Raw genomic sequence first — 25,968 nt, forward strand, 5'->3', positions numbered from 1 at the left:
TATTAGCAAGTAATATACTCGGAAGCGGTGGATGGTGTGCGCGCCTCCTGAGTCGGACTAGAAGTCTACTCCGAATACCTCTTCTCTGCCGGAGTTGTTTTTGATGATCCTTTGGAATAGTTACATTTCCCTGGGGGGTATGAACAAAGGATCCAATTCGGGAAATTCGTATTCCTGGTTGTAATGCTGCTAATGCTGGTGAGATACCGCCACTCGCATATCCTAAAGTTATTTCAGGTTGTATGTAATAATACAAAATCATTTCTTGGCTAAGACTGATTTTGTAGCACGGCTGCTCTATCTGTCGGCGCCATCTCACCATCAATTACTAGCCTGCTATTCAGTGGAGTGGGTTTGTGGTCCAAGTCTGGGTTTAAGGGTCTTTTTTCCAAGTTTAAAAGGATAAATATTCAACATCATGGGACATAAAAGGTTGAATACAATGGCCATGCTGTCAATCCAGCATGACTTCTGCCGCGTTCAAAACAACTGGAAACTCAGAACTGGGAAATCTCAGACTTCAGTGAGTTCAAGACAACTGGGAACTCAGAAAAAAACGAGCTCCAACTGGGAAAATATGGTCATCTAACTCGGAATTCCAAGTCAGGAACTCGGGCCTCTTTTTTAGAGCTCCAACCTGAAGATCACTGACTTCATGATTTGACATTGTTTTTTTCCAGAGTTCCCAGTTGTCTTGAAAGCACCATAAATCCAGGGATTGCCCGACTTTGATGACATGACAGAAATTGCCCACGAAGGACCGCCGCAACACCTTCCTGTTCAAGTGAGTAAAGGACTACAAGGTGAGTCAAAAAATGTATTGTATGCTGCTGCATAAATGATGCAATATGCCAGGGAGATATATATACTGTAGATAAGAATGCAATACTAAGTGTGTGTAGTAAACTGTTAGTAGCCCATATGCCTCACCCTAATAATTTGGTCCCTTTCCCCTTCATAATTTAGCCTACTGTTCTGACTTGGGGGGTTAAAGAAATTTCAAGAAATGTAATCATTGAATATTGTAAGAGCTTTTGTTGTCTGCTTATATGCCCTCTTTATTTATCCTACGGTTCTGACTTGGTTTACAGGGAGAATAGTGTAAGAATGGCCAATGTTCTGAATTCTGTCGTTGTGCATTTCAAAGTACTGAGCAAATAGTTATATTGACTGCGTCCGTCGTAGCTCGCTAATTTCTGTCGAAATTACGGATTGCCTCTTATTCGCTTGTCGTCCCTTAATGCCATAGTTTGTGCATCTCAATTGTCAGCAGAAACAACATTTGTTTGAGCAAGTCGGCCATTTTAGCTATGTTTTTAAAAAAGCAGTAAATGAGGCTGAATGAACTGTTTCGCTGCCACACAAGGCTCTGATGATAGCCAGGTGTGGCAGTGTTACTGTACACTACATGGTGCTGAAAAGAAAGCTCTGCTTTCGGGGACAGCTTTAAGTAGGCCCTGTGGGCACCGTTTGACACCGTTATAGTGCAATTAATGTATTGTTTAGTGTTGTGTAGTGACTTTGCTGGCATGTGTCTAAAAAAAAATGTGTGGTTTGCCCCAACAAGATTTACATGCAAAATCACCACTGCAAACAGCATTTGCAATCAATGCATGTAGGCTTAATCAACTAATGGACATTAATGGCAACAAAGGCTGCAAACCCCGTGTGGCTCAGCTGGTAGCACACGGCACTTGCAACGGCAGGTTTGTGGGTGTGTTTCCCACCACTGAGCAGTATGAACAAATATGAAAATGTTTGCACTTCCTACTTACTGTAAGTCGCTCTAGATAAGAGTGTCTGCAAAATAACTGAAATGTAAAACACTCAACATGTTTTCAGTGTAGGGCATAAAGTATTCTACACATTTTATCAGAGAATGTCAAACTGTCTTTCACAACGCGAGAAGCGGAAATGGAGCCATAGTCAAGTGCGCCTCTGGGCTCATTATCACACCAGAGATACTGGATATAATGATGAGATGCTTGTGTCTCCATCCTAACTATGGGATTCGTTGTCCACAGAGCGAAACAGTGGGCTGTCAAAGTCCCGCCTATTCCTTTGTTTGGATTGATGGATACATCTCGTTGTTTGAATACATTTTTCAATATTCTATTAGGGGTGTTAATATCAACCGTATGTCTTCAATGGAGAGTGAGATGTTATGCTAGCCTAATGAATATGGATAGACCGTCTCGAATTTCAACAGGGACAACTCCGATATGAAGTATTTTTTCTCAAAGTTGCCAGGATGTAATGTGCATCATACACATCAATACACCCCTAGCAACCTAACCATTTCAAAACGTATATTATATCAAATAAGTCTCACGTATCAAAATAGCAATTCATTTTTATCTTGACTAGATTTGACACTCTCTCATTGCCCCCCATACAAAAACGCCTCTGTTGATTAGTAATGAATGATCTGCTTAATGTGGACAGATCTTGGGCGGAGTAAATCCTTTCACCTCTTCCTCTCTGGACACACTTTGCAATAAAATAGAAAGTCCTCATAGAGATAGAGGACTCATCTTTGTATCTGTGGCGTCTGACAGGAAGGCCATCTCCATTTCAAAGTAGTAAATGTTCTTCTTTTGTTTGAAAAAAAGCATAAAGCTAATATTGGTGATTTACCACCACCTGCAGTGCTGAATCAAAACTTGTGTCAATAATTTATTGTAACCACTAGATGGCGGTGATATAGCTTAAAGCCATTGACAAACCATAGACAACACAATTTGAAGAACACAATGCTCTGATCACTGGCTGATTGTTCACAGCCCATAGGAATCCCCACCCAGTTGACTACTTTAAAATGGTGGAAGCCCTCAATGGCAATGTCCATGCTAAAACGGGTTATATCCAGCTAGGGACCTCTATCTGTCTATCTATCTCTATGATAGTCCTCCAGTTATGAGCTTCTACGCCAGCCTGGGTTTGAACTGTGAAATCATGTTTATTAACTAAATAGAGGTAGGCCTAGGTTACGCTACTTCACTAATGTCAAACATCTTGGGAATCAATTTGAGTTACACATCAAAACAGTTTTATCATTCTGTATGGTTTATTTGAACTACAGAGTGTGTATCATAGATGATAAATTGCTTGGTATTAAAGGAAATATATTATATTTGTTATCTGATACATAGTTAAAACCCTGTACATTTTGTTGCTAGAAAAGGTATGGTGCAGTTTTACAATGGTAAGAATGAACAAAGCAGAGAAATATTTCAGTTGGCAACATCATAATAGGGGTTTGTAAAAGTTAATAAATGAAAGGACTGCTTAATTGCTTACCATATTATATTTTCCATTGGTTACACTTGAACTGTATGCACACCTCCGATTAGCTCTTAATTTATATGTAAAAGCAAGTTTGTTAATTTGTAAAGCAACAGATTATAAAAACAGTAGTAAACAAACAGTTTTCAGTGGAAATGAGCTACCAAATCAAATGTACAGTATCCCTATGAATCAATCTACAGGTCCATTTTACTGTTCTGTCCTTTTGAAATGTTTGAACACCATTGTGGGTTTGATGTTGTAGGATTCTTGTTTTAGAAAAGATCTGTGCTCCGAAGTGAAGCAAATTGAGGCATCTCTTTTTGTTATCCCATGGGTCATGGCCTAAAAATGGCAGAGGGTCCACTGAATTGATACAATTGATGTAGTTCCACTTCTGTTTTGTCAAGACTTTCCATGTTGCATTCATTTGGGGGTTATGTCAACAGATCTTTATAAAGATACCTCCGCTTCTCTTCCATTGTATTAAACTTCCACTTTGACACAACACTTCCTGTTCTCAACAGAAATACAAACTGCACAAATGGCTGAATCATTACCTGTGTGCTTCATTAAATACGTTAGTAGCTAACAATAACACACTGAAGGACATGAATACATTGTTTGCTCTGCTGCATACAGTACTTATACAGGCTTTAACAATTGTTTTTAACAGAACTAAGTAACAAATCTTTTATGGCATTGTTCAAAACAATAGAGTAAGTGATCCCTTCATGTATATTGGACGGTCATATCAGTGTTGTGGTGGAGCCTTGGACACACACAGGACATTTTTATAGATCTGAAATCAAAGTGGAGGAAGACATTTCAAAGGCAACATTCATGCTGTCATTACGTTATAGAGAACGTCAGACTAATGATATTCTCTGGCATTTGCGTCTGTGATGGCACTTGGGTGACAGAAAGAGGAGCAGGTGCGTGCTAAGGGGAACACTCCGTAAGAGGATAGCTGGAGGTCCATTGCTGTATAAAAGCAGTAGCTTAAATGTACTGAAGGAATGTCATTTGAGTTGTCGCTATAATAAATGATTGTAGTCAATGAGGACAAAGTTATTTCTTTACACCTGGAACAGTATCATCATCAGCATTAATTCTATCCGAATCAAGCAGTGTCTGTGAAAACTCCAAGTCTATTCAGTGATGGAACACACATGCTGGGGGTGGGGTGTCAAAACAACACAGTCTTCCTGCCTCCATCGCCACACTGGCCAACAGCTGTGGTCACTGGCTGACGTGAACATGCACACCTGACTTAACCAGGTTGGTGAAAGGGGGAGGACAGGGGGTGTTGGGGTCAGGGGTTGATCATATGGCTGCTGGAGTGATTTGATGTGCTGGTTAAAGCAAGCTGGTCTAAATATGTCCAGCACCCAAGTGGTTGTGGAGTGGACAGGCAGAGTGAAGCAGTTACGCTGGTGTCACATAGTTCCCTGGGAAAGTCCCAAAGGCATGTGTCCTTTTTGACGTACCTAAGGAAAGAGCAGAGCACAAAATAAACCAAAGGTTGTTCTCTCATACTGTACACTTTACAAATACTGTATGAAAATTAAACCCAGTCATCTGAAGTCATACTTGTAATGTCATGTGATGCCCAATAGAGGGTGCACTTCATTTGTCTTCTGAATATAAGGTTTGAGTAAATTCCTTACCTACAAACCAGCCATCATCACACTTCTCCATCACTTGTACTATGTCCCCCTCTCTCAGTTCCAGCTCATCTTTGTTCTGTGGTTTGTAGTTGTAAACTGCCTTGTATCTGAGTGAGAGAGCACAGGCCGGGGTTTTGGATTGCATTTTGGGCAAGATTAATAGACTGTGGCAATGAAGAATGAGGGACAGTACCCTCAATCACGCAGTATAAAATCACATTTTGATTGATTACAATGTTTTACTCACGGTTGGTGCTGCATCATTGTTGAGCCAGCATTGTTGGTCGTTTGTGGTTTGGGGGTATTGGTCGGGGCTGCTCCTCCCCTGTGGGCAGATGGTGATATCTGATTGGATGGTGAAACAGCTCTGCCAATGGAGTTGTGCAAAGCCGGGTGTGCTCCTCCCCAGTGGTTGTTCTGGGTGGTGGGGAATGCAGGCCCAGAAGTGGGGTGTGGCCAGGGATTGGGTGCTTTTTTGGATAGTGAGGGCTGGGGGGATGAACGTGAATGGGAAGCTACAATTCCATGGGGTATGGGTGAAGACGGCTTCAGGGGGGAATATCCTGGTTCAGGGCTGCGGGACGAGGGGGTCAGACTCAGAGGCGAGCGGGTCAAAGGCGAACAAGGTGAGTGTAGAGGGCGTCCTGGACTCATTGGCTCTGGGGATGTGGGTGACATGGGGCATGCAGGGTAGTCATCAGAGGATGATTTGGTGCGGGGTAACTTGTTAACCTGGACGTAGTTGGTGGGGAAGATGCCACTCCGGCTGGTCCCTGGGATCCGGCCCTCCAGCCACCTGTCATCCACACGCCTGGTCACACAGATCACCTCGCCCTTAGACAAGAGGGGAGCACAAATATGGTTCATGACATAAGTATCATTCAGATATCAGGTACAGTAGTCATCCAGTGTTTCCCCTTTATCAATTTAGTAGTGGTGGCCTACTGCTGCTGAACTGTTGCCACTGCTGCAATAAATATGTTATAATGTTTTGTATATATACACACAGTGCCTTCGAAAAGTATTCAGACCCGTTGATGATTTCCACATTTTGTTACATTTTAGAATAAGGCTGTAAGGTATTAAATTGTATTTTTCCCTCATCAGTCTACACACAATATTGCATAATGACAAAGCAAAAGCAGGTTTCCATAAGTATTCAGACCATTTACTCAGTACTTTGTTGAAGCACCCCTGGCAGCGGTTACAGCCTCGAGTCTACATAGGGTATGACGCTACAAGCTTGGCACACCTGTCTTTGGGGCGTTTCTCACATTCTTCTCTGCAGATCCTCTCAAGCTCTGTCAGGTTTGATTGGGAGCATTGCTGCACAGCTATTGTCAGGTCTCTCCAGAGAAGTTCGATTGGCTTCAAGTCCGGGCTCTGGCTGGGCCACTCAAGGACATTCAGAGACTTGTCCCAAAGTCACTCCTGCATTGCCTTGGCTGTCTGTTTAGGGTTGTTGTGCTGTTGGAAGGTGAACCTTTGCCCCAGTCAGAGGTCCAGAGTCCTCTGGAGCAGGTTTTCGTCAAGGATCTCTCTACATTGCTCCGTTCATCTTTGCCTCGATCCTGACTAGTCTCCCAGTCCCTGCTGCTGAAAAACATCCCCACAACATGATGCTGCCACCACCACCATGCTTCACCATGGGGATGGTGCAAGGTTTCCTCCAGACGTGACGCTTGGCTTCAGACTAAAGAGCTCAATCTTTGTTTCATCAGACCAGAGAATCTAGTTTCTCATGGTCTGAGTGTCTTTTTGTGCCCTTTGGCAAACTCCAAGCGGGCTGTCATGTGCATTTTACTAAGGAGTGGCTTCCGTCTGGCCACCCTATCATAAAGGCCTGATTGAGGGAGTGCTGCATAGATGGGAGAACCTTCCAGAAAGACAACCATCTCCACAGAGGAACTCTGTCAGAGTGACTATCGGGTTCTTGGTCACCTCCCTGACCAAGGCCCTTCTCCCCCCGACTGTGCCTTGACACGATCCTGTCTCGGAGCTCTACGGACAACTCCTTCGACCTCATACCTTGTTTTTTTTCCCTGACATGCAGTGCCAACTGTGGGACCTTATATAGACAGGCATGTGCCTTTCCAAATCATGTCCAATCAATTGAATTTACCACAGGTGGACTCCAATATAAGTTGTAGAATCAATGAAAACAGGATGGGCCTTTGCTCAACTTCAAGTCTCGTAGCAAAGGGTCTGAATACCTATGTAAACACTGAAAGGCAATAAAAGAATTTGGTGCAAATGTTCAAATAATCTGTTTATTTGTCATTATTGGGTATTATGTGTAGATTGTTGAGAAAAAAATATCAATTTTAGAATAAGGCTGTAACGTAACAAAATGTGGAAAAGTCAAGGGGTCTGAATACTTTCCAAAGGCACTGTATATTTCTGCTGTGACGCACTTTTAAATGGATAGTCATTGGCTCGTTGACTCGAAGTCTATGGGAACCACTACCCTTTCCACCACTGCTGGGGAAGTGGTTTTGTAGGGCAAACTCTGTCAATGTTGCAGGGTCTCTCAGAGAATTTAACCCATGCAATGTGAGAAATACGGTATAGGTACAATACTGGAAATGATTAGATTGGAAATGAGAATCAATGTCCTAAAGAGTACATAGTAGGATGCTCACTTTGCGGAAGGACAGCTCAACAGGCAGGTCTGCATTGAAGGAGAACAGAGCCACTGCCTCTCCATAGTCCAGCACCTGGATGGTTGGAGACTTGATGGGCGTGGGCTTCTCTGTAGGAGGAACAATCTGGGGGCAGAAATGAGAGACGGGTGAGGCTCAGAATGATATGCGGAGAACTTCATATAAGACCCATGCTCAGAAGTTAGATGGATGCACACCAACCTCCACATAGGTTGTGGGGAAGATACCGGCTCTCCCATGATGCTCTCCTTCAAACCAGTTGGTGTCTACCTGCCTGTGGATGTAAACTATGTCCCCCTTCTGTAGAGACAGTTCCCTAGGAAGAGAAAAAAAGGTCAAACTATGGCACGATGGACATCCATTAGATTAAAGGAAGAGGTCTGCTTTTTTGTAATCCTTTGTTACAAGGGTTTGTTTCTAGTAATTCTGTATTAACATTTACGTTATTGGGCTTGCTGAGAAAAATGGTTTCATACAATTACATTTGGCTGCCCTAAATGTGATATAATTACAGTGTGTGCTTCTTTTTACTGACAATATTGTTTAACAGATGTGTGAGAGGGCAAATGGTTTGCAGGCGATCAGTAGGCATTATAACTCACTTGGGTGACTGAGCCTGGAAAGTGAACTTGGCTCGTGCTGCTTTCATCTACATAAACACAAAACAGTTTATCGGCAAGATTGAAAGGAAGTTTGCTTTTCACAAGGGCACAGGCTTCTTTCTCCTTGCAGTTGTTGATAGTCATTGCAAGATCCTAAATCAGGGCAAGTTCAGCTAACAGAAAATAAAACAATACACTACATGGCGGCAGGTAGCCTAGTGGTTAGAGTGTTGGACTTGTAACCGAAAGGTTGCAAGATTGAATCCCCAAGCTGACAAGGTAAAAAATCTGTCATTCTGCCCCTGAACAAGGCAGTAACCCACAGTTTCTAGGCCGTCATTGAAAATAAAAATGTGTTCTTAACAGACTTGCCTAGTTAAATAAAGGTAAATGGCCCTGGATGTCTGAGTCCAGCTCATCCTCAAAACAACTCAGCTCAGAGAGCAGAGACTCCTAGCCAATGCAGCACAGTGGTTGGAAGGAATTAAATCAGCCAAATTATACAAAAGTATGTCGATACCCCTTCAAATTGGTAAATTCAGCAATTTCAGCCAGTCCCGTTGCTGACAAGTGTATAAAAATCGTCCATGCAATCTCCATAGACAAACATTGGCAGTAGAATGGCCCATACTGAAGAGCTCAGTGACTTTCAACATGGCACTGCCACCTTTCCAACAAGTAAGTTTGTGAAATTTCTGCCCTACTAAAGCTGCCCCAGTCAACTGTAAGTGCTGTTATTGTGAAGTGTAAACCTCTAGGAGCAACAACGGCTCAGCCGCGAAGTGGTAGGCCACACAAGATTACAGAACGGGACCTCCGAGTACTGAAGCAAGTAAAAATCGTCTGTCCTCCGTTGCAACACTCACTACTGAATTCCAAACTGCCTCTGGAAGCAACGTCAGTACAATCACTTTTTGTCAGGAGCTTCATGAAGTGGGTTGCCTTGGCCATGGAGCCGCACACAAGCCTAAGATCACCGTGCGCAATGCCAACTGTCGGCTAGAGTTGTGTAAAGCTCGCTGCCATTGGACTCTGGAGCAGTGGAAACACATTCTCTGGAGTGAGGAATCGCACTTCACCATCTGGCAGTCCGATGGACAAATCTGGGTTTGGCGGATGCCAGGAGAACGCTACCTGCCCGAATGCATAGTGCCAACTGTAAAGTTTGGTGGAGGAGGAATAATGGTTTTCATGGTTCGGGCTAGGACCCTTAGTTCCAGTGAAGGGAAATCTTAACGCTACAACATACAATGGCATTCTAGACGATTCTATGCTTCCAACTTTGTGGCAACCATTTGGGGAAGGCCCTTTCCTGTTCCAGCATGACAATTCCCCTGTGCTCAAAGCGACATCCATACAGAAATGGTTTGTCAAGGTCGGTGTGGAAGAATTTGACTGGCCTGCACAGAGCCCTGACCTCAACACCATTGAGCACCTTTGGGATGAATTAGGCCGATCCAGGCCTAATTGCCCAACATCAGTGATGTCACTAATGCTCTTGTGGCTGAGCAAGTCCCCGCAGCAATGTTCCAACATTTAGTGGAAAGCCTTCCCAGAAGAGTGGAGGCTGTTATAGCAGCAAAGGGTGTATTAATGCCCATGATTTTGGAATGAGATGTTCAATGAGCAGGTATCCACATACACTACATGGCCAAAAGTATGTTCATAAATACAGATTCCTGACAGAGCACAAAAGATAAAGCACAAAAGCCTACTGCGAGGAACCTCTCCTCAAAGATAGTCGCTACTTTTTCAAAATGGTCTGACATTGTGTACAACACAGTTACCTATAGAGGTTGGATATCCCAATAACTAAGAAAGAGAAATGCATTTACCTGCTTCTCCAATCTCTTGGGTGGGAACTCCATGGCTTCAGGTGCAGGGGAGAGGCGTTCTACTGTAGAACAGCAACAGGGGTTAGTGACGAAACAAGACAGATGGTATAGGGCATTCCACGGTAACCGAATTGCACTGAGACTTTTTCAAAATGTATGCCAAAAAAAACCATTAATTTAAAAGTTTAACAAACCATATAACTCTATGTACAAGGACTACACTTAACCATTTACACTTAACATTTGACAAATACACATACTGGAAAAACTGTGCAGATACAAAGTTTGGTAACAGAATTTCGGTAAATCTCACTCAGTTATTTATATGACCATGTCTTCCAAAAACTACTGCACATAATTTTGCACATAACAGTAGAGTAGTGTAGAGTTCAATACAGTAAAGTGGAGTATAATTCAGTACATTAGTGCACTCAACTCTAGTTCTCTACTGTGTACTGTACTGAACTCTTCACTCTAGTCTACTCTACAGTACAGTACTGTACTAAACTATACTCTACCTTTCTGTACTAAACTACTCTCTTATTTACTGTACGGTGCTGTGCTGAGTTGTCCAAACTTGTGAAACACAGATGTCTATGATTGGTTCAGATTTGGTCTGGTCCGGACAAAATCTGAACCAATCATGGACATCTATGTTTGGGGCAAATTAAGACAAAAAATGGCATCTGTGGACGTTGAAATCAAGGCCAGGACGGACTGACCAAATTTCAACTACTTTTCAATGTCAATGGGCGTTCAGTGTTGGTCGGTGCTCAGTGGGTGAGTATGCTTGTTACAGTAAATGGAAAGAGAGGGGGCTCATGGGTAGGTGTGAGTAAGACCCGGGAGAGGAGACATCATTGGAGAGAGAGAGAGAGAGAGTTCTGTCACCACCAAATGACAGAAAGACAAAGAAAACAGTTATGAGCTGAACATACCAGAATGCCAGCCGAAGGGAGGACAATAGCAGGTGGCCCAACTGTGGTTTGTGACTATGATTTCCCATTGTAGCCTATTCAAATTGCAGAAATTCCATTACTGATTTTTCAGAAATTATGTTACAGATTTGGTTTTAATCACTTAATTCATAAACAAAATTGATATCAGTAAAAAACACTATAACCAATTGATAGGTCTACCTTTACTTGTTACTTCTGTGAACTTCCATTGTCCTCCCTCCTCATGAGGGAGATAAATTACAAAATATCTTCAAGATTGTGGGTTTTTGGAAAACGGAATTTAAAAGGCACAAGGCAATGTTTTTTAAACTTACAGAAGGCAGAAAAACTTACTATTCTAAACTAATTGTAAGTGTTGGTATTAGTTGGCAGTCGTCTTTACTTCAAAATTGTGTTTTGATGTATATCTAGTACCTTGAAATACTTTTTACTCTTTCACAAGAAATCAAAGCCTTTGCTTATTCCAAATTCTTGGAATGGAAAAAATGTATATATGCCTTCATTTCTCTAGAATATTAACTCTTGGCTTTCATTTCATATCAAATTTGTTTACACAGATCAGGTAACAGACTACAGGAAATCACAAGGAATCAAAAGACTTCAACAATAGTCCCGTATTGAATTACTGTATTCTGTTAGTAGAGGCTGTTTTTCCATGGACTTTTCACTGATTAGACTATATAAAGTACACTACAGTATATACACATTACATTATGTATATTACCCACTTTTAAATTAAGCAATTCATATTACAGAATTCAAGTACATAGCAGTATTATGTCCAACCTACTGTTACTAGTCTTTACAGAACTATTTTACTGAGACTGAATGTTGAGTGTCAAGGATCATATTACCTCTACCTTACCGGATACCCCTAGACCCACTTCAATTTGCTTACCGCCCCAATAGATCCACAGATGACACAATCGCCATCACTCTGCACACTAGCCTATCCGATCTGGACAAGAGGAATACCTATGTAAGAATGCTGTTCATTGACTATAGCTCAGCATTTAACACCATAGTACCCTCCAAGCTCATCATTAAGCTTGAGGCCCTGGATCTGAACCCTGCCCTGGGCAACTGGGTCCTGGACTTCCTGACGGGCCGCCCACAGGTGGTGAAGGTAGGAAACGTCACCTCCACTCCGCTGATCCTCTACACTGGGGCCCCACATGGGTGAGTGCTCAGCCCCCTCGTGTACTCCTTGTTCACCCATGACTGCGTGGCCAAGCACACCTCCAACTCAGTCATCAAGTTTGCAGATAACACAACACTAGTAGGCTTGATTACCAACAATGACAAGACAGCCTACAGGGAGGAGGTGAGGGCTCCGGGAGTGTGGTGCCTGGAAAACAACCTCTCACTCAACGTCAACAATCAAAAGGAGATGATCGTGGACTTCAGGAAACAGCAGAGGGTACACTGTTTTCTATACTATTCTACGGTATCTCACTCACTTAATAATGTTTACATATCTCACATTACTCATCTATATGTATATACTGTATTCTATACCTTAGTCCGTTCCGCTCTGACATCGCTCGTCCATATGTATATACTGTAGTCTTAATTCCTACTTAGATGTGTGTATTGGGTATATGTTTAATTGGTTAGATATTACTTGTTAGAAATTACTCCACTGTCGGAGCTAGAAGCACAAGCATTTCGCTACACCCGCAATAACATCTGCTAATCTCGTGTATGTGACCAATCAAATTTGATTTGAGTGGCGTAGCCATAGCACCACTCTTTCTGAATGCTTGGATCCAGGATCAACTCCTAATCTTACCATGTGTGGGACTGAGGGCTGCCCTCTGAGCAACAGCTGATGTGGGGACAATGGGACAATGGAGAGGTTGCTTTGAATCAGTCAAGGAGCTGGAAAAAAAAAAGATAGCATGTTTACTTTATGACTGTATGCTCCCACAAACTCCTGTCAATGAGATTTTTCCAAATCTTAACAGCCCACATGGTGGAGCTCCACACAATATGAGAGGACAGAGTGCTGTGTGCTGCAGTAGACACATTTGCCATGCAGACTTGGCCTCTGGCCACAGCTGATGGTTTGCATGTAAAGATCAAATAAACATGAAACAGATGCAGAATCAGATGACTCAAGCGTGAGAGAGGAGACTCTGGGGACCTTATGTCTTTGGAAAGAACTTTTAGGCATCATCATAATCACTGACATTATTACCATGTTGAAATGACAGGGAAACTTCATCCAAAACATAACAGCGTGAGCAAATCAGTGTCATTATTAAAACAAACATATCTGAGAAAGTGCATTAGGTCGCTGGGCTAAAACATATGTTTAGCAAACAACAACTAGGAGAAAAACCTTTATTCTGAAGGATATCTTTAGAAAGTCACAAGATTTTATTTTTTTTCCTTTTTAGAAACTGTTTTGTTCCAGGTCACTGTAGAATGGTTATTTCACATGCCCGCAAAAATGTATTGACTGCAATCATTTGAATTGTAGTTTGAGACTTGCTTCATCTGTCTGCACTGGTTATCAAGCCATGGTCTATAGACTCTTCAATGACCAATCTGTCAGTGCACAGACACAGATACAAGCCACTGGGAACAGACGTCAATTCCACGTTGGTTCAGCGTAATTTTTTGAAATGTGGAAACAACGTTGATTCAACTAATGTGTGCCGATTGGGTTTCACCGTTTAGTACCAAGACAACAGCAATCCAAATGGTTGTGAGCAGTCTTGTAGATGCTTCGTCATTGAAAACAGTCATTCAACTGTAATGACCAAGTAAAAGCTTCAATGCCATTGACGTGGATCTTATAGAAACAACAGGTGGATTTGTTACTCATAGACAAGTGGTATGAGGTGTCAGAAATGTGTTGCCTTTGTGGGACAATAAAGTTGTAAAATACTTTCATGGTCTGAAAACAAAGCACAGTTTCTGTCAGAGACCAACTGGCAGATCTTTGCCTCCCCAAAAATATTTCTGGATGAAAAAAAACGAACAAGAATGATTTGAGAGAGGCTAAAATATTTGCGGAGTAAATATCTCCTCTGTTATGAACAGATTTGTCAGAGCAAATTAAATAATAGTGTGTGAATTACATGGTTTTGAGGACACACATCAGTAACTATAGGAGCAGTATACAACAATGAACAGTATAATAACTGTTTCCTGTATCAACAACAATCCCTGCACATATTTCACAACAACAAGTGATACAGCTCAACCAATGACCTACCCTGTACAACTTGAGACATCATTTTACTGTTTGGGATAAAAACCATTGTATGTACAATCACACCAACACACAGAGCCACAACTTTGTGCAGACCTGACCCATAACTCACCTGTTGTCCTGTGTTGTCCCTGTCCCTGCAGCAGTTCCTGGATCAGCATTTCTGGCACCCTGGAAGCAGAAATCACATTAAAGGCTGTTGTTCTCTCTTGAAGGAAATCTCAGATACTTAGACAGAGCAGAGGTGGTGACCACTCCCAAAGGAGCCAGAGGAAGACAGAACTCCCCTGGGTCCTACACTCCTTTGAATACATTGATAAAATTGATAATGGTATTTTTATCTGGGGGGGGCATGTGATTTGAGTCAGACACATCCAAGTGCAAGGCAGGCAGGCATGTCCTGGGGGGTTGAGTAAGGTCACAGGGCAGAGTCAGGGTTGGCATGCAGGGTTGTCTGTCTCAAACAGTTCTCACTAGGGGAGATGCTCCACAGCTGGAAGGGACTATCATCAACAACAGATAGACTAGTCAATTGAAACTAGGTGAAGGTTCTGGTATAGCATTGGGGAAGTCTTATTACTGTATTGCAACAAAGAAAAGTGATGATGCTGTCTGTGGATAAGCCCTGCTTATGATAACATGGATTTATGATATTGACTTATGCATGCAAGTAACCAGACCTCATTGCTAGAGGAGTGAGAGAGGGGTTTACAGGCAGGGTAGCAGGGAGGAGTGTTGCTTCAGCAGAGTCACAAGAAGGGCCTCAGTACCTCACCCCGGCCTCGTCGTGTCTGCTTCTTCTGGGAAAGTCTTCTCTCCAGACCCTGGATATCTGAGTCCAGCTCAGCCTCAAAACAGTTCAGCTCAGAGAGCAGAGACTCCTGGCCAATGCAGCGCAGTGGTTGGAAGGAATTAAAATCAGTCAAATGATACACTATCTATACACAAACGTATGTGGACACCCCTTCAAATTTGTGGATTCGACTATTTTAGCCACACCCGTTGCTGACAGGTGTAAAAACAAATCGAGCACACAGCCATGCAATCTCCATAAACAAACATTGGCCTTACTGAAGAGCTCAGGGACTTTCAGTGTCACTGAGCTCACAGAACGGGACCTCTGAGTGCTGAAGCACGTAGCTCATAATAATAATTTGTCTTCGGTTGCAAACACTCACTACCGAGATCCAAACTGTCTCTGGAAACAACGTCAGAGTCCAACGTCACCATTGGACTCTGGAGCAGTTGAGTGATGAATCACACTTCATCTGGCAGTCCGAGGTACGAACCTGAATTTGGCAGATGCCAGGAGAACGCTACCTGCTCGAATGCGTAGTGCCAAATGTAAAGTTTGGTGGAGGAGGAATAATGGCCTGTGGCTGTTTTTCATGGTTTGGGCTAGGCCCATTTGTTTCAGTGAAGGGAAATCTTAATGCTACAGCCTCCATAATAAGCTGTGGACCAGATCTGGAACTGGGTCAATACGGACCGCAGGTCCCAAAAAAAGTATACAAAAATATATATACAGTACCAGTCAAAAGTTTGGACACACCTACTCATTAATTTTTTATATTTTCTACATTGTAGAATAATAGTGAAGACATCAAAACGATGAAATAACACATGGAATCATGTAGTAACCAACAAAGTGTTTTATACAAATCAAAATATATTTTATATTTGAGATTCTTTAGAGTAGCCACTAATTCCTTGATGACAGCTTTGCACCCTCTTGGCATTCTATCAACAAGCTTCACCTGGAATGATTTTCCAACAGTCTTGAGGGAGTACCCACATATAGTGAGCACTTGTTGGCTTCTTTTCCTTCACTCTGTGGTCCAACTCATCTCAATTGGGTGATTGTGGAGTCCAGGTCATCTGATGCAGCACCATCACTCTCCTTTTTGGTCAAATAGCCCTTACACAGCCTGGAGGTGTGTTGGGTCATTGTCCTGTTGAAAACACATGATAGTGGGACTAAGTGCAAACCAGATGGGATGGCGTATTGCTGCAGAATGCTGTGGTAGCCATGCTGGTTAAGTGTGCCTTGAATTCTAAATAAATCACAGAGTGTCACCAGCAAAGCACCCCCACATCTCCTCCATGCTTCATGTTGGGATCTACACATACAGATATAATCCATTCACCTACTCCGCATCTCAAAAGACACAGCGGTGGAATCAAAATCTCAAATTTGGACTCATCAGACCAAATGACAGATTTCCACCAGTCTAATGTCCATTTCTCATGTTTCTTGGACCAAGCAAGTCTCTTCTTATTGGTGTCCTTTAGTAGTGGTTTCTTTGAAGCAATTCAACCATGAAGGCTTGATTCACACAGTCTCCTCTGAACAGTTGATGTTGATGTGTCTGTTACTTGAACTCCATGAAGCATTTATTTGGGATGCAATCTGAGGTGCAGTTAACTCTGCAGCAGAGGTAACTCTGGGTCTTCCTTTCCTATGGTGGTCTTCATGAGAGCCAATTTCATCATAGCGCTTAATGGTTTTTGTGACTGCACTTGAAGAAACATAAAAAAATAATAATAATAATGTTCCTCATTGACTGACCTTCCTGTCTTAAAGTAATGATGGAATGTCGTTTCTTTTTGCTTATTTGAGCTGTTCTTGCCATATTATGGACTTGGTCTTTTACCAAATAGGTCTATCTTCTGTATACCACCCCTACCTTGTCACAACACTACTGACTTGCTCAAACACATTAAGAAGGAAAGAAATTCCACAAATTAATTTGGCACACCATTTAACAAGGCACACCTGTTAATTGAAATGCATTCCAGGTGACTACTTAATGAAGCTGGTTGTGAGAATTCCAAGAGTGTGTAAAGCTGTCATCAAGGCAAGGTGTGGCTACTTTGAAGAATCTCAAATATAACACTTTTTTGGTTACTACATTATTCCATGTGTGTTATTTCATAGTTGTCTTCACTATTATTCTACAATGTAGAAAATAGTAAAAAAAAATATGAAAATTAGTAGATGTGTCTAAACTTTTGACTGCTACTGTATATATTTTTTAGTCAGTCTGTGTTTCGACCGCTAGTATATAAACACGCATAAGACATGGAAGAATGCATAGAATTGCAGGAAATTAGCTTCAAAACAGCAACAACAAAAACATCTCTGCCCAATGCAAAATGTGTAGTATTGCAAGAAATTAGCTTTACAACTGCAACATTTTCTCTCTGCCAACAAGATGAGTGTGAACAGTTGGGGTCGTATGGGTTGCGAGGTGGGGACCTTTGCCACCTAGGACATTTCTGTGACCGGACCTTCTCAAATAGTACTTGAGTACCCCTGTGCTACAGCATACATTGACATTTCAGATGATTCTGTGCTTCCAACTTTGTGGCAACAGTTTGGGGAAGGCCTTTTCTTGCACAAAGTGAGGTCCATACAGAAATGGTTTGTCGAGATCAGTGTAGAGAAACATGACTGGCCTGCACAGAGCCCTGACCTCAAATTGGAAGGACGACTGTGAGCCAGGCCTAATGGCCCAACATCAGTGCCTGACCTCACTAATGCTCTTGTGGCTGAATGGAAGTAAGTCCCTGCAGCAATGTTCCAACATCTAGTGGAAAGCCTTCGCAGAAGGATGGAAGCTGTTATAGCAGCAAAGGGGAACCACCTCCATATTAATGCACATGATTTTGGAATGATAAGTTCGACGAGCAGGTGTCCACATACGTTTGGTCATGTAGTGTACCACTGAATACAGTAATTCTCCAAAACATTGTTGTCTCCATAGTTGTATAATCCTGGTAAGATTCTTTCCTTATTCTTTGCTAGCTCATTAAAACAATCATTGCACTTGGCCATCAAGGTCAAGGTTATGACAGCTATCATATCACTGTGAGCACTCACCTCGAAGGCGGATGGCTTAGACGGCTTCTCTATGGGGGACCAGGGTTCCTCTGTGGGTCTGTGCTGGGGCGGCTGCTGGGACGGCTGTAGTGGATGCGGCTGGGGCTTCTGCACCGGCTGACCCTGAGGCTGGGAAACAAATATAAAGACTTTGAACACACAGTCAGACAGGGAGAACATAGATTTGGTCAGTTGGTTATAGTAGACGTATCAAACAGTAAACGACTGTAGAGGTTGCATCCTTATAGGTTACTTATAGCCCTAGCATTTCATCCAACTGGGTCAATTCGTTTACACTTCATCCACAATTTAATAGCCAGATGAAACAGAACTCATTCCCTCATTAAGAAGACATACTGTTTGTCCCAGTTACTGACACCAGAAAGAATTGCATCAAGCTACACTCTTTCAAAAACCTTCAACTTCCTAACTCTTTTTCATGTTCCTTGAAATACCTTGGCAGAGTGAGATCCAGTTATAGCCAAAGTATTCTCTCAGACAGTAGTCATCACCGGAATCACAGGCCATGATGTCACTTAGGAGTGTAGCAATTGATATGGTCTGTGTTCTCTGATTGTGTGATTCTCTGTACACAGGCAGGCCTGGTCTAAGGAGAGAAGTTGCTGGAGGTAGAAGATGTACCTAACCACAGATCTAGGATCACATTACACTACTGTACCGCCACTCTTAACTTTAACCATTAGGGGGTTAAAAATAGGCCGTGGCTGCGGAACCATAGATAAGCGCCCTGTTCTGAAGACAAAGAAATTCTCCGGTTGGAACATTATTGAAGATTTATGATAAAAGCATCCTAAAGATTGATTCTATACATTGTTTGACATGTTTCTACAAACTGTAATATTACTTTTCTTCTGAACTTTCGCCTGGACCTGCCAGCGCATTGTGAGTTTGGATTTGTGAACTGAACGCGCTAACAAAAAGTATTTGTATTTGGACATAAATGATGGACTTTATCGAACAAATCAAGCATTTATTGTGGAACTGGGATTCCTGGGAGTGCATTCTGATGAAGATCATCAAAGGTAAGTGAATATTTATAACGCTATTTCTGACTTCTGTTGACTCCAACATGGCGGATATCTGTATGGCTTGATTTGTTGTCTGAGCGCCGTACCTAGATTATTGCATGGTGTGCTTTTTCCGTAAAGTTTTTTTGAAATCTGACACAGCGGTTGCATTAAGGAGAAGAATATATCTAATTCTGTGCATAACCCTTGTTTATGATTACTATTTCTGTAAATTGATGTGGCTCTCTGCAAAATCACCGGATGTTTTGGAAGCGCCAATGTAAACTGAGATTTTTTGATATAAATATGCACTTTATCGAACAAAACATACATGTATTGTATAGCATGAAGTCCTATGAGTGTCATCTGATGAAGATCAAAGGTTAGTGATTAATTTCTCTATTTGTGCTTTTTGTGACTCATCTCTTTGGCTGGAAAAATGGCTGTGTTTTTCTGTGACTAGGTGCTGACCTAACAATCGTTTGGTGTGCTTTCGCTGTAAAGCCTTTTTGAAATTGGACACTGTGGTGGGATTAACAACAAGTTTCTTTAAAATGGTGTAAAATACTTCTATGTTTGAGGTATTTTAATTATGAGATTTCTGTTGTTTTTAATTTGGCACCCTGCACTTTCACTGGCTGTTGTTGTAAGCCATAAGAAGTTAACTGTAGCATACCTGTGGTTTGTTTCAATCAAAGTACATCTTTTTTTGGTCGACACTATTGAGTTGTGGCTGCATGAAATAAAAACAAGCACCTTTTGCCAGAGTAGCTTCGGGACCTTTAAGCTCAGAAAAAGAAAATAAAAAAACCCGGGTCCAGAAAAAATATCTGACCCTGTATCAGTGAGTTGACTTTTATCTAATCTAGAGGAATCCAAGCTATGACCTCCTGAGGAAATGCAATAAGCCTCCACGCTGTGAAGCATTACACACCACAAGAGGTTAACAGGCATAATCAGTATCACAAGACGCCTGGCCCCGTGGGGGACTCTGTGGCAGATTGGAAACAAAGCTTTATTTTCTTCCCATTATGAGACGCCGGGCTCAATTTGCACCAGATCTGGGACGTGGTGACAAGAGCCATTCAAAACTTCAGCCCAGACAAGGGAACACATGCATCACAAACAGCAATACTAACACTGTTGACCACCCGGTAGTTCACGGCAGTTCATGGTAAACAAACACTTTCTTCATGTTATTTTGCTTGTTCCAAAAAAATTCTCGCAATTAAGAAGGAAACCGGAAATACACCTGGTGTGGGTGTGCCATTGTACCAGTGACCGCATTAACAAGTTCCTGAATACCTGGCGTGAGATGCTTGATTGATTGAATTCATTAGATCATTAAAAGTCGTAGCTTGAGACAACATTACATACATTAAAAATGAACATAAAAACGCCTGGAGTCTTATTTTCATTGTGCTTTCAGCTGAGAGGCATTCCAGGGTATTGACACAAACTAATCCTCATAGGAAAAAGATTAGGTGAACGCTGTCACAAGTAGCTCTTGAGGGCAGCCCACCCCCACACTAGTGAATACAGCACATAGTTCTGAGGCTAAGCCACAACTCTTTTGAAAACTTCAAAACTTCAATGAAAAACAAGTTGTTTTACAATCAGCAATTTTGAATCTAACTTCAAGAAAATATGTGCAACAGTGCTACCGTTCAGCAGAAACACTATGTCCAGGTGCCATCTAAATTCCAGTGTGTAGTAATGCTGCATGTTAAATTAAAAAGGGTGTGAGGCTTTACCTGACTCTGGACCTCTGATGTGGTGCTCTGTCCAGGCTCAAAGTCAAATATGCTCCTGGGCTGTGGAGGGTGCCCCCATCGGTCTGAAAGCGTATCTTTAACCCCCAGCTCACTCCTGAAACACAATCCCCAACATACACGCAAACAACTTAAATCATGGATTCATTGTCAGTGCCTGTAGGAACAGATCCAAACTTGTCTATCCGGCACTTGTTTTCATCTCTCCCCCAACTCCTTGCATTTGGACTGGGTTAGAATTCACACATATAGCCATTCACCCAAGTTGCATGTACCTCGTGTTTCACAATGACTGATCACATGCATCTGGTGTGCTGTGAACTTAGTCATGGTTATACAGTAGTAGAAACAAACACATCTTAACATTCTCAACAGGAATTCTACTGTTGTTTTAAATAAGGAGGTTGAACATGAACTCGCACAGTCGCCTTCATCAGTCTCTCAGTCTCACCAGTCAGGGAGGGCTCCATAATTGTCCATATGGGTCAGAGTCTCCTGCCCACTGGCTGAGTCAGCAGCGAGGGCCCGGCTCCCTTAAGATCAGTAGAAATGAGTGTTAGGAATACTGGTCATCTAAATAGAGTAGATTTGTTACAGTTCAGAACATGAAACCTGATATTTCCTCTGCACTCACTTTCAGCAGACCATCGCTCAGAGTCCTCGTCAGTTTCTATCAAAAGGGCAAAGACAGCAAAGAGAAACAGGGATTTAGATAACAGTAATCATAGTAAGACCTCCCCCCATTGAGAGGAGGTCTGTAACATGTACGCTGGGAGTCGGGAAACAAGTTCAGGGAGTGACCTTTAATAATAAATAACATAAGGAACAAACAAGAAACATGAGTAGCGTACAGACATGAAACACAGAACAGAAACAATAATATATATTTAACCTTTATGTAACTAGGCAAGCCAGTTAGGAACAAATTCTTATTTACAATGACGGCCTACACCGGCCAAACCTGGGCGACGCTGGGTCAATTGTGCTGCGCCCTATGGGACTCCCAATCACAGCCGGTTGTGATACAGCCTAGATTCAAACCAGGGTGTCTGCAGTGACGCCTCTACCACTGAAATGCAGTGCCTTAGACTGCTGCGCCACTCGGGAGCCCCAAATAACGCCTAGAGAAAGAACCAAAAAGAGAGACATACAGTGGGGAGAACAAGTATTTGATACACTGCCAATTTTGCAGGTTTTCCTACTTACAAAGCATGTAGAGGTCTGTAATTTTTTATCATAGGTACACTTCAACTGTGAGAAGGGAATCTAAAACAAAAATCCAGAAAATCACACTATGATTTTTAAGTAATGAATTTGCATTTTATTGCATGACATAAGTATTTGATACATCAGAAAAGCAGAACTTAATATTTGGTACAGAAACCTGTGTTTGCAATTACAGAGATCATACGTTTCCTTTAGTTCTTGACCAGGTTTGTACACACTGCAGCAGGGATTTTGGCCCACTCCTCCATACCATTCAGGTTTCGGGGCTGTCGCTGGGCAATGCGGACTTTCAGCTCCCTCCAAAGATTTTCTATTGGTTAGAGGTCTGGAGACTGGCTAGGCCACTCCAGGACCTTGAGATGCTTCTTACGGAGCCATTCCTTAGTTGCCCTGGAAGACCCAGCCATGACCCATCTTCAATACTCTTACTGAGGGAAGGAGGTTGTTGGCCAAGATCTCGCAATACATGGGCCCCATCCATCCTCCCCTCAATACGATGCAGTCATCCTTTCCCCTTTGCAGAAAAGCATCCCCAAAGAATGATATTTCCACCTCCATGCTTCACGGTTGGGATGGTGTTCTTGGGGTTGTACTCATCCTTCTTCTTCCTCCAAACACGGCGAGTGGAGTTTAGACCAAAAAGCTCTATTTCTGTCTCATCAGACCACATGACCTTCTCCCATTCCTCCTCTGGATCATCCAGATGGTCATTGGGAAACTTCAGACGGGCCTGGACATGTGCCGGCTTGAGCAGGGGGACCTTGCGTGCGCTGCAGGATTTTAATCCATGATGGCGTAGTGTGTTACTAATGGTTTCCTTTGAGACTGTGGTCCCAACTCTCTTCAGGTCATTGACCAGGTCCTGCCGTGTAGTTCTGGGCTGATCCCTCACCTTCCTCATGATCATTGATGCCCCACGAGGTCAAATCTTGCATGGAGCCCCAGACTGAGGGTGATTGACCGTCATCTTGAACTTCTTCCATTTTCTAATATTGCGCCAACAGTTGTTGCCTTCTCACCAAGCTGCTTGCCTATTGTCCTGTAGCCCATCCCAGCCTTGTGCAGGTCTACAATTCTATCCCTGATGTCCTTACACAGCACTCTGGTCTTGGCCATTGTGGAGAGGTTGGAGTCTGTTTGATTGAGTGTGTGGACAGGTGTCTTTTATACAGGTAACGAGTTCAAACAGGTGCAGTTAATACAGGTAATGAGTGGAGAACAGGAGGGCTTCTTAAGGAAAAATAACAGGTCTGTGAGAGCCGGAATTCTTACTGGTTGGTAGGTGATCAAATACTTATGTCAAGCAATAAAATGCAAATTAATTTCTTAAAAATCATACAATGTGATTTTCTGGACTTTTGTTTTATATTCCGTCTCTCACAGTTGAAGTGTACCTATGATAAAACATTACAGACCTCTACATGCTTTGTAAGTAGGAAAGCAGGGGAAGCTGACGAACCGGCCAGGGGAAGCTGACGAACCGGCCAGGGGAAGCTGACGAACCGGCCCGAGGGAAGCTGACGAGCAGGGCCGAGGCGCGGGAAGCTGACGACCTGGCCCGAGGCGGGGGAGCCCGACGTGACGAACCGGCCCGAGGCCGGGGGAGCCCGACGTGACGAACCGGCCCGAGGCCGGGGGAGCCCGACGTGACGAACCGGCCCGAGGCGGGGGAGCCCGACGTGACGAACCGGCCCGAGGCGGGGGAGCCCGACGTGACGAACCGGCCCGAGGCGGGGGAGCCCGACGAGACGAACCGGCCCGAGGCGGGGGAGCCCGGCGTGACGAACCGGCCCGAGGCGGGGGAGCCCGGCGTGACGAACCGGCCCGAGGCGGGGGAGCCCGGCGTGACGAACCGGCCCGAGGCGGGGGAGCCCGGCGTGACGAACCGGCCCGAGGCGGGGGAGCCCGACGAACCGGCCCGAGGCGGGGGAGCCCGACAAACCGGCCCGAGGCGGGGGAGCCCGACAAACCGGCCCGAGGCGGGGGAGCCCGACAAACCGGCCCGAGGCGGGGGAGCCCGACAAACCGGCCCGAGGCGGGGGAGCCCGACAAACCGGCCCGAGGCGGGGGAGCCCGACAAACCGGCCTGGAGAGTGGTGACACCTGAGAATCAGTTTTAAACCAAGATCCATCCTGGAAAATTCCGGTCATCTCACCCTGAGTATCACCAAGCATACACATAACCATGAATAGACTACTGATATACAACTGGAGATAAGGACTGGTATAAAGGAATAGACTACTGATATACAACTGGAGATAAGGACCGGTATAAAGGAATAGACTACTGATATACAACTGGAGATGAGGACCAGTATGAAAGATGTAGGATGGAGTTAGATATGTAGAGGAGTTGGAATGACTGGGTATAGATATCAAAATGGCTTGAGCGTTCTCTCCTCTCCTTGGAATAATCTGCAACCTGGATCAGCTTTCTGGAGGCTGACATTGAGCGTTCTCTCCTCTCCTTGGAATAATCTGCACCCTGGATCAGCTTTCTGGAGGCTGACATTGAGCGTTCTCTCCTCTCATTGGAATAATCTGCACCCTGGACCAGCTTTCTGGAGGCTGACATTGAGCGTTCTCTCCTCTCCTTGGAATAATCTGCACCCTGGATCAGCTTTCTGGAGGCTGACATTGACAGAAAGGAATTGTCTGTGTGGGCAGGTGTGTGTGAGAGCAGGGGCGAGGGAGGAGGGGTCATACCTTCTGGCTTCTTGTGGATCTGTCTGAACATGCTCCTGTACCAGTCTTTGGGCTGGTTCACACTCTGGTGTGAGAAAAGGGAAAATGACAAAAACATGTTTGTAGACATAGAAGTTTGTAGACTCAGAAGTTTCAGAGTACATAAATTAGAACATTTTGGCTCCACATAAATGACAACTAGGAGCAGACCAAGGTGTTTTTTCTGTGTGAGTGACCAATTTAGGATAAACTCTGGGCCCTAGGACCATATGTGTATAGTGACTCTTGAGCTCCACTGATGTGTATCTTACTGATCTGGAGGCGATGGGCATCCCTGTCTCATCCACTGGGCCGATCCCAGAGAATTTGATAAGGCGCTCCTCCCTTGTAGCAGCCCTCCGCGGCAGAGTGGAAGAGCCCCTGGTCTGGACTCCATTAGACAGACCCCCTGTTACAGAGAGAGAGGACAGCACAGGTCTGTTATCAAAGGCAGTTTAAACTGTCCTCATTCTTCTTCTACATTTCAGCTGAGTAACAGTATGAACATTCAAGCTGCCTTCACCATCATTGCCACTGGGTGGCCATAGAGTGCCACTGTGAAATGGAGTTTGATTTAATTTATGAAACACTTTTGTTAATTGTGTGGTTAATATCCTACATCATATCATTTATTTTAGGGTGATAATAACATGATTGTAAAGACTTGATTGAAGCTGGTTATAAAAAAGATCTGTCCTTCAGTGGTACATAAAGCTTTGACACATGAACAAATATTTTAGCACAAGATTCAACCCATGCTCTACTTGGCCTAAACACTGGGAAGAGACTACATCACATACAGTATTAGTCATGTCTACCTTGAGGGTACTACTTTATATTTTCCATATACAAAAATATTGTATTGTCACACCCTGACCTTTTATTATCTAATTTGGTTAGGTTGGGGTGTGACTAGGGTGGGTACTCTAGTTTTTCTATTTCTATGTTGGCCTGGTATGGTTCCCAATCAGAGGCAGCTGTCTATCGTTGTCTCTGATTGGGGATCATATTAAGGCAGCATTTTCCCCACTGGGTTTTTGTAAGATCTTGTTTTTTGGTTAGTTGCCTGTGAGCACGCCATTAGCTTCACGTTTCGT

At 43.4% G+C, this 25,968-nt stretch overlaps 1 protein-coding gene across 4 annotated transcripts in view; it reads right to left on the reverse strand.

Annotated features, from left to right (window-relative positions):
* Positions 1 to 3,044: 3,044 nt before the first annotated feature.
* The window catches only part of LOC139410909 (vinexin-like), a 48,160-nt gene continuing 25,236 nt past the window's right edge, over positions 3,045 to 25,968 (reverse strand). The window contains exons 5-20 of one of the 4 annotated variants that reach the window (XM_071156567.1): positions 25,144 to 25,280; positions 24,854 to 24,917; positions 21,555 to 21,590; positions 21,372 to 21,453; positions 20,903 to 21,017; positions 18,121 to 18,249; positions 15,008 to 15,118; positions 14,350 to 14,408; positions 12,807 to 12,895; positions 10,056 to 10,117; positions 8,221 to 8,267; positions 7,820 to 7,934; positions 7,598 to 7,723; positions 5,203 to 5,789; positions 4,956 to 5,062; positions 3,045 to 4,775 (exon numbers count right to left, since the gene is read on the reverse strand). In XM_071156567.1, the coding sequence (XP_071012668.1) occupies positions 4,714 to 4,775; positions 4,956 to 5,062; positions 5,203 to 5,789; positions 7,598 to 7,723; positions 7,820 to 7,934; positions 8,221 to 8,267; positions 10,056 to 10,117; positions 12,807 to 12,895; positions 14,350 to 14,408; positions 15,008 to 15,118; positions 18,121 to 18,249; positions 20,903 to 21,017; positions 21,372 to 21,453; positions 21,555 to 21,590; positions 24,854 to 24,917; positions 25,144 to 25,280 (1,928 nt within the window). In that variant the 3' untranslated portion in view covers positions 3,045 to 4,713. The remainder of the gene's footprint in view (positions 4,776 to 4,955; positions 5,063 to 5,202; positions 5,790 to 7,597; positions 7,724 to 7,819; positions 7,935 to 8,220; positions 8,268 to 10,055; positions 10,118 to 12,806; positions 12,896 to 14,349; positions 14,409 to 15,007; positions 15,119 to 18,120; positions 18,250 to 20,902; positions 21,018 to 21,371; positions 21,454 to 21,554; positions 21,591 to 24,853; positions 24,918 to 25,143; positions 25,281 to 25,968) is intronic. The other 3 variants (XM_071156570.1, XM_071156568.1, XM_071156569.1) reach the window with 3 other exon arrangements.

This window comes from Oncorhynchus clarkii, chromosome 6, assembly GCF_045791955.1.
Source record: "Oncorhynchus clarkii lewisi isolate Uvic-CL-2024 chromosome 6, UVic_Ocla_1.0, whole genome shotgun sequence".
NCBI classification, from domain to species: Eukaryota; Metazoa; Chordata; class Actinopteri; order Salmoniformes; family Salmonidae; genus Oncorhynchus; species Oncorhynchus clarkii.